The following is an 11104-nucleotide window of genomic DNA, read 5'->3' as shown; positions in this document are numbered from 1 at the left end:
TGTCTGCAAGAATGCGACCACTGGTACAGTATCAGTACTCTAAACTTCAGATGATCCGTGTCCAAATGTTTCAAAGACCTTGTAATGGCCATAAAGGTCGAAGTCAGGCAAAGATATGCTGGATATTACATGTTTTTAATGCTTTTCATTCCTGCAGAATTCTGACCTATGAGCTCTTTGCCAGGTAAACAACAATGGGTAATTTGTCTTACCCAGTAAACCTGAGAGGAAGCTGAGAAAGAGTCCAGTGAGAGTAGAACACAAGGTCCGCTCCTATTTGTTAAACGGCTCTTGCAACAAATGAAAATAAAACACATTAATAATACAGTGAAATAAAATAAATCAAAGCTTTAGCACATCAACTCCTCAAAAACAAAACCACGAAAAATGTAAGCGAGGCCACTTCATTTGAATCTCACAATGCAAGGGCTCCCTCTGCTGGACGGAGATAGACACACATGCCATGTTCTAGTAGCACACCTCTAATAGTTAAAAATGCAGTTCTGTGCACACGTTTATTACTTCTTTTTTTTTTTAGCAGAAAGTTGCATTTTATTGACATGACTATATTATTTATTACTGTGAGGGTTTATTTGTTTATCTTACTATTTGTTAAGCGGTTTATTCAGGTGAATCTTGCGACTTCTTCTACAGGAATCCGGTCGTAATAATAGATAATCGTGATTAATATTAAAGAGGCTGTTTCCAGACAGAAAATATAAATAAGAGGCAACCAATGGGATTCTACGGCTGATCAGCGCTGACCAATGGGATGTCTGCAAAGTACAGCGAGGCTGGACTTCCTGTGTGGATGTCACATGACCAAATTGGAGTCGTATGATGTGAGTTTTCCTGTTTGGGGGTACTATCGGTTACAGAGGGACGCTGTACTCCCTGGAAACGCTTCTGTCCGGTAAGTTACACGTTTCTGTGTTAGTTAGTAAGTAAACTGCTTTAGATTTAATCATTTTTAAATATTCTGTGAGATATGTCGCGATGTTAACATCGAACTTTTCTCTGACTCTTCTTTCGAAGAACTCTGTAGTGAAAGTTTGTCACCGGCGGATGAAATGAACACAGATTGAAGGCTTACATAGAGTTTAAATAAAATGATCCGTGTGTACCGAGGTCCACGGCTTCGTGGAGTGTTTTCACAGGCACAGTGCTGCGTTAATGGATGGTGTGTTGTCTGTCTGTTGCAGGTGGGCCACACACACCATGCTCCTAGCAGCTCCACCTTCAGGTGACCCTCCCCGCGCTCAGGTTCGGTGATCCTCCGTAAAGCGCCATGGCCTCCGAGCAGCACACCGGCCGCCTCTCCCAGCCCAGTGCAGAGTACTTCTTATGGGACTATCGCCTCCAGCTCATCGGCCTTGGCTTCTGCTTCTATACTGTAGTGTTCCTCTTCTGTCACCTCCTGTCTGTGTCTCTGTGCCAGACCTACAAGTCCCTGCTGGCCAAAGAAAAGGTTTTTTGGAACCTTGCTGCCACCCGGGCAGTGTTTGGGATCCAGAGTACAGTAGCCGGTCTCCGGGCCCTCACTGAAGACTCCTCAATCACCAGAGACAAAGTGAGGGGCCAGGAAGACTGGTCATGGTTTAACGTGCTCACAGCCACGGGCTTTTTTGCATTTGAGAATGTTGCACTTCACGCCTCCAGTGTGGTATTTTGGTCATTCGACCTCCCACTGGCCACGCACCATTTCTTCGCCCTGTCGGGATACGTGGGGGCGGTGGTGTGGGATTCCCTGGGCCACTTCCTGCCCATGGTCACCCTCCTGCTGGAGATGAGCACGCCATTCACCTGTATATCCTGGATGCTGCTGAAGGTAAGCATGATCGTGTCACATGCACGTACCTTTCATCTCATTCTCCGGACTTGTATTTGTACGTAATCTTTGGTAAGTCCAGGCCCGGCTTTCTGTAGCATCTCACTGGCTTGACCTTTTGCTTGACTTGTAAGTTTTGCTTCCTCCTGGGTCTTGTGCACCTTGTGATTATGTTCACTGTACCAGAACGTTCTTAGAAAGAGGAAGTTCCCTTTTAAAAACAACAAAAACCTGAAGCACTAACCACAGTTTTCTCTGTTCCTTCTGCTCACTGGTTTACTGAACAGATTTTGCATGAATGTGAAGTAAAGAGAAGGTGTCTGACAGATTGTGTCTCCCCTGACAGGCTGGCTGGGCATGCACTCTGTTCTGGAAAGCCAACCAGTGGGTGATGATTCACATGTTTCACTGTCGAATGGTACTCACTTACTACATGTGGTGGGTAACCTTGACCCACCGGGTGGAGCTGTGGACCCATGCGCCCCTGCCCCCGCTAATACTCTTCTTCACCGGCCTCACTCTGCTCACACTTATCCTCAACCCCATATGGACCCACAAGAAGACAATGCAGCTTCTTAATCCTGTGGACTGGAACTTTGGCAACAAGGCGATCCCACTGAACGGCACCACCGACGGTCAGCCTGAGGCTTCTGGAAAACCTCATGCCAGTTAAGGAGTATCATCGGTGTCATTTCCTGTTTCAGTTATGGCTTTTTATTTTATTATTTGAGACTGAGTGGGCGCTGACTTTTGATGGATGCTTGTTTTAAATTCTACGTTTGTTAGACTGGGACTTCTTTTTAAGCCCCTTGGGCTCTCTAGTCCTTTGTTCTGTAATGCATCTTTTCCTCTAGCACCACCTCAGCTCAACTCTACTCAGTTTTTACAATTGTGTAGTACCTCAATGTGGGTGGGGTCATCATAGCAAGGTGGGCAGAAAGTCCCAGTCTGCGTTTTCTTGTCAGACTTCAGGTAAAAGAAGTTTGTGTCTCCATTTCCTTCGTTGTTGGGTTTGAAAAATGGCAGATTTGATTCTTGTGAAGGAGTCGCTCTCATGACTCATCCAGTGACATCACTCCCTGGCCAATCGGTGGCATGAAGTCTCCCAATGTCACATTTTTGGTCTGACTCAGCTCCTCACAAACTCACCTAATGGAAACCCTTTAAACTAAGTAATTGAGTTGTGTAGGTGCTAGTGGAAAAAGGGCATAAAGAGACTTTGCTCCTGACAAAGGTTTACATATGATCACAACAGAGTGTGAAACAGAATCTTTCACTGCACAGCTTTTATTTCGATTTCGTTTTATTTCAGGACTCTGGTATTACTGTCTGGGTTTTTCCAGGCTCATAACAGGACTTTGTGGTTCATTATACACACAAGTATTATCGATGCAGCAAAGAGTTGGCAATGGTGCGATTTCACACCTTTTAACAAGTGTTGCAAGTATCCACTTTTAAAGTAATAAATTACTTTTTTTCAGTATAAAATATGTATGAGAGCAGCTCCTGCATTAAAAATCAGTAAGTTTAAGATCAACAAAAGCTTTAATAAGCAAAATCTGCTTTGAGATAAAGACCAGAATTAAACTGGACTTAAATATGAGTTGGGAGTAGATGTTGTCGGCCCACAGCTGTTTCTATTGTGTACATATTGACAGTGAAATTTGCTCCGTCTGTTTAGGGAAGTTTGAGGTGAGCATGAAGTGTCTCTAAATCAAAGCACTGTGAACTCCAGAGTGGACCCTTTGTTACACAGCTCTGCTGCCTGAGTGGGGTAAAACTGGATCATGTTTGAGGATGACCTCTCATAGGTTTACTCATTGAAGTTATTAGATACTAAGTGTTGATCAGATTGGTGTGTTTGGACTGCATCAGCAGAGAAACAAGCATGTATCATGGCGGAGTTACACTGAGTCACAGCAGTCCGCTTCACAAAGGCTTAACTGTGCTGAAAAAATACTGAACTAGTGCTTACACTAAGCAAACCTCTGACCCTGATAACTGTGGTTTAAACTGGTGCAGCCCTGCAGCCCATCTTTATTTATGGTGTATTCTAAAATCCACTGAGTTTTATTTTATGTGTGTGGGATTTTTATAAAAACATACTAATGGCGATTGTGTGTGTGTTCCTGTATTTAAACCATAGGAAAGGTTTTATTTGTCTTTCGCTGCAAATGTTCAACTTCTCCACAATATCCCACTTTAACAGCTCTGCTTTTAGTTCTCATTAACAGAATAGCCCTGTGTTGTTATTGTACATGGGAAACAGAATTGTGTGTTATATTCAGTAATTTTTTAAGACATTTTAATTGTGCACATAGTTGTAATTTTCTTTCTACAGCGTGCACATTAACACCTTTTGGCTCGGCCTGCACAAAAGCTGCCCAGCAAATAAGTGAAGCCCTCGTTAGATGTTTTCCTGCCTGTGTGTTAAATAAAGTGGAAAACGCTTCGAAGCCTCAGTCCAATAGATTGAAGCTTTTCACACCTTCAGTAATTTCATCTTCGTAAAGAGTGAAATGTTGTTTTAGCTGTAGCTCTGATCTCACTTTAAATAAATCTGATCATGTTAGATTTAGATTGTGAAATTAGGGAACTACCGTGGGACAGATGTCCTGTTGATTCAGTGCCATATACTAACAGCTTCTGTGTTATCTATGTTGGACTGTGCATTCATTTAAACTACCGAGTTTCAAAATAAAGTGTTTCCTTGGTTATTGTGTCTCTTTCTTCTGTTTTGTCTCCTGTCACCATGCTCCTGCATGTGACCCAGAAATTCATGTAAGTGGGGCATGTTCACACAGGTCTGGAGAGCAGAGGGTGACGTTGCACTGAAGGACCTGTAATGTAGGCTTTAAACAAAATTGATAGGCAGATGCTGCAGCTGTGACATTTAACTGGCAGCCATTCAACATGTTTGCTCAAAGGGGAGGATGTCTGATTTTATTGTAGGGCTGTTCCTTCCCCCTCTTACATTTCGGGTGGGAAGCTCAGTGTGAGCTGAGGGGGGAGGAGAATGAAAGAGGTGGGCTTAGCTTAGACTGTAAGATGTGCAACAGAGGATCTGCCTGTAGGTGGCGCAATGGGAATAATTACCTCCAGTTTTCAATTGATTTCTTTTTCAACATTGCCATAAACCGTCAGCACATTCTTGCATATTTAAGGATGATTTCCCCCTGAACAGCAGCACAGGGCTGCAGCAGGTTTGTCTCGTACACAGATCTGTTACAGTCTGAAGAGTCACTTTGCTTATTGCGATACTTCATTTTAAAGTGAAGACATGAAAAAAAAAGCTCCGTCAGAGAAACGAGAAATTACTCAAGATTTTTTAAGGATCTATAAAAAAAAATGCTTAAAAACATTGTGTCCTTAAAAAAAAAAGTGAAAGTTTCAGCGTTAAAGGCTCAGAGTTCGTTATTCTAACTTTATGTGTCTGCTCCTGTAAATCACGCGTGAAGCAGCAGTCCAGCCTCTTCATCAGCGTGGACATCGGTGCCTCCCGGGGACAAAAATCCCTCCTTCGTTGTTTTCGGTTCAGGTTTTAACGGATAAGCTAAAAACTTCCTTCAACATCAACATTCAACATCTCCGGACAGCTGTGAGGGGGGAGCCACCTCACACGTCACGTGTCCGCTTTGCTCGAACTTCTTTCCCATAAAATCCGGAGAAGACGGCGGAGGTTTGATTGGCGTTCTACGCAGCCAATCAGAGCCCTTAGTGGCGCTGTGGCGGCCAATCAGCGTCTGAGACGGGGGGTGAGAGGGTTTTCATGGATGAAGTCAGCTTGCACCGAAGGGAGAGAAGTAAAAAGGACGAGAAGTGGATGTTTTGATAGGTTTGAAGTTGTGCGGGAGTCTGAAGTGTTTTGCGTTTAACGCTTGCTGTGAAAGGATTACGTCATTCACCTGGGAGCACGTCACAGAACGGTAAGTTGAGGTCATTTGTAGGTTTTTTTACAAAGTTCTGAATAACCCTGACAAATGTGTCCCGATAACTGTGAGGTGAAGTGAGCAGTGATGTCAGCCTGAAGCAGAAACTGTGTTGGAAGATGTTGGCTATAACGTAGCGTGTCAGTTTCCACGGAGAAGATCCCAAACCCTGTCAGATACCTGCAATAACACAGTCACTAATGCGCCTTTTATGCGCATTTATGCCAATTTGTGCACCCTAATCCGGAAACGATCTGCTTTAAGAACAAGAATTACATCAACAAACTCTCCTCTGTGTTTGTTTAAGAATTCACCAAGTTTCTGAGCTGCCGTGTAAGATTTTCATACGTTTCTTCTTCTTACTTTGCTGTTTTAGGACTGATTTGATGAGGTTGAGAGAACTGATAACAAACAGCTTTATGAACACAAAAATGTGGACTGAAAACACTGCACCACCCGTGGAGTTGACACTCCGAAAAATCATTCATAACTGGATAAATCAGAGCTGCAGATCCAAGTAGTCATGCATAGCATTCCTCAGCCAAAGCCCTGCACAGCTTCAGCCAAGTGGAAGATTGGTCTGAGCAGGCTGTGAAACCTCAGTTTAATTCATCTGTTTGGCCTTTGGTAGGTTTAGTAGGTGCCTATCTGCACTACAAAAGTCAAGTTCCTCAAGGAACCCTCCGAGGTTTGGTAGATCTCCAATGATGGTTAGAAATACAAAGAATGCTTTGATCACTGCTTGTATTGTCCAGTGTCGTGCATGTCCAGTTCATTCAGCCAGGACGAGGGTGAGGTGGAAGAAAGGCTCACACATGCACATGCTTGCACACAAGAGTCTCCGCTGGTAATTTGATTGGCAAATAACTGGAGAGGCCTGCCTGTAAATACAGATGCTTAATAGCTCCACCAGTGTGGGCTGTTTTTACTGTGCTTAAACTGCCTGCTGTCACTTAATGTCGTGTACATCACGTAGAATCCTTTATGAAGATGCTTTTGTAGATCACAGCCAGCTTTGCCACAAACATGAGAACACAGAGCACAGACTTCAGTGTCCTCACTTGTGCTCGGAGCAGTCTGTGAACACAGGTGCGTTTTAATGGAGAAATACCAGGAATTAGTTAAGTAACTGTGACAGGGCAGCCTGTAGCGCCGCTTTGCCAATAGCAGCTACTGTTTACCGTGACTGAGCTCGGGGGTGCCAGAGCACACAATGGTCGTGCAGAGGAGCATACCATTCATTTTTCGAAAGGCAGTTAATGGAGTCACTGTCCACCCACAACTCGGCCAAACATCCACCGAGACGGGACGTGGATTAGCAGCATAGCTCGCCAACAGCTGGGAAAGAAAGGCCGCTGCTCTCGTGCAGGTGGACGAGAGAAACTGACACAGCGCTGGCTTGTTAGGGAGCTTTACCTTCCTTTGTGCGATAGCACCGTGCTCTGTGAGATGAGCTGTAGCTCAGGACTCTGCCCAGGGATGAGTAAAGCTAAGAGTCACTCATATTCTTGGCTTTGGGAACTGTTTCCACCCTTTTCAAGTCCATGCATAGCCCACTGATGATCAGGAGTGGCATGGTTTCCTGTGGTCATTTTATTGTAATCTGATTGAGCTGCTCTATTCACATTAAAATTCCTTCAGAGCTGAAATCCAGCCAGTTAACAAAAACGCCTTAGAGTGGCTGCTCATCACCGCTCACTAAATAGTGTGTTTCTGGTGACATGTTGGCTTCTCGGAGCTTTGGTGTGGCTCGCTGGGTGGGTGGAGACCAGTTACGAGTGACAGCCAAGACTTTACGGTCTCTGTCTTCAAATGGACACCACGTTTGAAACATAATGCAGTCTTTTATTTTGCTGAGTGATTCCCAGGCTGGCAGAGTCATGTCAGTGTTTGCTGTTTGTATTATTAAAAACAGAATCTGCCTGCAAAAGACCGCTTCATACATACTGTATGGTGGGGTGATGCATCATTATGGCAAGCCCAATAAATCACGTCTGTAATCAGATCAAAGTCCTGCGGCCCCATGCATCTGATTATTGAAGTGTACTCCCTACAATCGACCGCCGCTGCATTATAATTATAAGTAGTAGCTGACGGGGACCAGACTTATCTTCTTGTGTTCTGTGTGGGTTTTATCCTGCACTGCTGTGAGGAGAGGTTGTATTCATTGGAGAGGAGTAAACGGTGGGCCATGTGAGCAGTAGGGAGGACTGCTTGCTTTACTGTGGTAGTGATATATGTGCCTTCAACTTGCCAGCAGTCAGGACTCCGAGTTTGTGGTTGGAGTGGGTGGTGTTGTTGAGGCCCACATACTGTGTGAGCCCCGGTGCTCTACTGGATGCTCATCGCTTTATTTTTTACCATGTGGTTCAAGGTATAAGTAAGCTGTGTTGAAAGTGTGTTAATGAGGGTGACCTATGTGAGAAGCAGAAGCATCCTTTTAACTCTGCTGTTACTCTTGAATTCTGATCATGAAGAGCTGCAGCGCCCTGAACGTCCTCACAAACATCTTCGAGTACTTTGTTAAGACTGCTGGGCCTCTCTTTGCAGGCCTGGGATCTTGTGTTCAGTAATCTGAACAGAAGGATGCTCTGCCCAGAGCTGCAGAGCAAAGCTCAGACACCCGTAGCGCCTGTCTCTCCCAGCACCCGCCCCCCCTGAGGCTTTGTTTATGACTTTCAGCCTGTGTGTGGAATGCCACTTGTCTTTAAGTGCGCACTAGAAGACTCGGCTGCAAACCTCTTGCCGAGCTCTCAGCGTCGCATATTTTTGATTGGTCTCTGTGTTTGGGTTAGTGGCTTTTTTATAATAAATCTGTGTTTAAAAGCTTACATGCTTAAATGCAAGTCAGTCATTCTTTGATTTCTGTAGATGATTAGTGCATGATAAGAAACCCTGCCTCATCTATGGACACAGGTTGGGTGTGGCTTCAGTTAATAAGATTATAAGAGTTTCACATGTTTGAAACACGATTTAATAGAAATGTAATTTTAAAATTAAGATCAAGACAAAGACAGCTGTGGTGTTTCTGTCTCACTACACACAGGTCACAGCTAATCCTCTGCACTCGGCCTCCTGCTGTGTGCAACATACGTGCTGTTTGTTATGTAGCATGTGCAGGTTATTAGGAGCACACAGGTGAGCAAATTGTCTGCATTACGCTGTAAGCCATATGACTGTTTTCCTGTCTGCGCAGCATTGCTCAGCCGCCCCAGCATGTAATGACACGCTCAGCTGAGTGTATCATCAACTGTGGAGAGGATTTTACCTTTTCTGCTGTCTTCCACTCTGCCTTAAATCACGGCTCTGAGATAAGCCAGCAATGCACTGCCTTTTAATTAAACACCAAATAGATTAGCGGTACAATTAAAAATGAATTACTGTGACTGTATTTGGCCTCTCAGCGAGGGTTTGTGAGATACGCACACTCAGCTCGTGTGGCTCAGTCCAAAGCTGGTGACCAAAGCTGCAGATGTCATGTTGTGTTTGTGCTACAGGTCATCTTCACGGGTGAGACAGGTGTTTGTTTGGTGAAGACCACATTTGAAGTCACGCTACACCGCAAGCAGCGCAGGGTGTAATTTGGAAATGTGTTTAGTTTTCCTCCAAAAGAAAGCAGAAGGACCAAAGTGGGAGTAATTACAGGAGCAGGGAGGAATGCAGGAATCTGCAGGCTGACCGACAGAAGATCAGCTTCACTCACACATATTACAAATAAACAGAAACATGAGAAACGAAACTGTTTCAGTAACAAGTTTTTTTTTTTTAACCACTTTTCTCTTTAGTGCCTTTGGAGGAAGAAGAACACGTTTCAGTCCCTTTCCTCTCCCTTCCATCCTTTTCCTGCTTTCCTAAACCTCAAACAATGCTTTTAACGGGAGAGATGAGTCACGCTTTGAAGCTTCTGTTTGGCTTCGGCTGACAGTTCCTCGCTTTAAAACGTGTCAGCCGAGTTACGAGCGTGTTTGTCGTGTAGTTACCTGCTCACAGCAGTTACAGCTGACTCACAAAACTAGGAAGGAAACCCAAGTACGAAGCCCCTGGAATAAAAATAAAGATTCAGAGTTTTAGTTGTTTTCAGTTTGATCACACTGGATTGTTCTTATTTTTAATTTTCACTGAGATTACATGAGTGTAGGGCTGCCACGATTAGTTGACTAGTCACGATTACGTCGACTATCAAAATCGTCGACGACTGATTTAATAGTCGACGCGTCGTTTGAAGCTTTGTAAGATCGCAAAAGACACAGGAATAAGTAGCAGGATTTAAGAGTGTAATAACGGACTGAAACAGAAGATGGCAGCACTGCATGTACAAGGATGCCAGCTGCCGTTAAACCCAGAAGAAGAAGTAGCTCTGTCCCAGAATTCATAGCGCAGCCCAGCTCAGTTTCCACCAATAGCGGCAGCTAGTTAGTTTTAACATTACTCTTTCTGGGTCACAAAATAAACGTTTAACATATTTTCAGGCGAGAATGTAGCTGTGTAAACCTCAAATATCTGCTCAGTTTATCAGGACACCACATATTTTCAAAAGCGCTCCGACGTTTTCGGAGACGTCTGTTACCCACTAGCTCGATAGCGAGCCGGGGCAAGGCTCACTAGAGCCCGTGAGAACACCGGACTCCCGGCTTCAAACCCACCGCCGTCTTTCACTACTCAGGTTAAACATATATAAGTCACTTAGATACCGTAACTTGAAAATGTTATTGTTTGGCTTTTTTTTAGTATTTTATTTGTTCCTGAGTAAATCGGTTTGGCTGAGATTAAAGTTTTTACACAGCTGAATAAATGTCAAGCAGACAGCTGATTATCAGAAGTGTGAGATGCTTGAGAATTTACTCCGGTGTCCTGTTATATTTTAGATAGCAAGGAGTTTATTAAACTTCACCGAAACAATCTGCAAATTTCATTAAAATTTAATAAACTACCATCTTGTCTTTATTTTTAGTTAGCACAGACCTTAAACACTTAAAGCTGTAAGCTAATGATAGTTATATAAGAGCAGGTGCTGCTTGTGCAATAAGCTGTTCGTTTTACGTCCAATGGATGATGATGTGATTAGTCGACTAATCGCAAAAATAATCGACTATCAAAAAATTGTGGCAGCCCTACATGAGTGACAATTGCTAATATGATTTTATTCAGTCTAAGAAAAATATTTCATACCATGATAATTAAAAAAAGATCAAACACAAACATTATATATCACTGTTCTTCAGCACAGTAGAGCCTGAAGATGGACAGATGTAAGATATGTTAATGCTGCAGCTGCATCTGCCTGTCTCTTTGTACTCCATTATGAAGCTAGGGCCTCCTCAGGCTCAGTGCAGCCTACCTGTCTGTG

At 43.8% G+C, this 11104-nt stretch overlaps 2 protein-coding genes across 4 annotated transcripts in view; both read left to right on the top strand.

Annotated features, from left to right (window-relative positions):
• The first annotated feature begins 781 nt into the window (after window positions 1-781).
• cln8 (CLN8 transmembrane ER and ERGIC protein) lies at window positions 782-4545 on the top strand. The gene is made up of 3 exons (XM_014410603.4): window positions 782-913; window positions 1203-1828; window positions 2175-4545. The coding sequence occupies exons 2-3, from the start codon at window positions 1289-1291 to the stop codon at window positions 2499-2501; spliced, it is 867 nt and encodes a 288-aa protein (XP_014266089.3). The 5' UTR covers window positions 782-913; window positions 1203-1288; the 3' UTR covers window positions 2502-4545.
• A 983-nt stretch (window positions 4546-5528) lies between these two features.
• The window catches only part of arhgef10 (Rho guanine nucleotide exchange factor (GEF) 10), a 50176-nt gene continuing 44600 nt past the window's right edge, over window positions 5529-11104 (top strand). For all 3 annotated transcript variants that reach the window (XM_023153848.3, XM_014410611.4, XM_004566501.6), the window contains exon 1: window positions 5529-5754. The gene's annotated coding sequence lies outside the window, so the exon portion shown is untranslated. The remainder of the gene's footprint in view (window positions 5755-11104) is intronic.

The sequence above is a fragment of the Maylandia zebra genome, linkage group LG19 (assembly GCF_041146795.1).
Source record: "Maylandia zebra isolate NMK-2024a linkage group LG19, Mzebra_GT3a, whole genome shotgun sequence".
In the NCBI taxonomy this organism is placed as follows: domain Eukaryota; kingdom Metazoa; phylum Chordata; class Actinopteri; order Cichliformes; family Cichlidae; genus Maylandia; species Maylandia zebra.
Note: the sequence above shows the minus strand (reverse complement) of the source record. Positions and strands in the feature narration are given on the sequence as shown.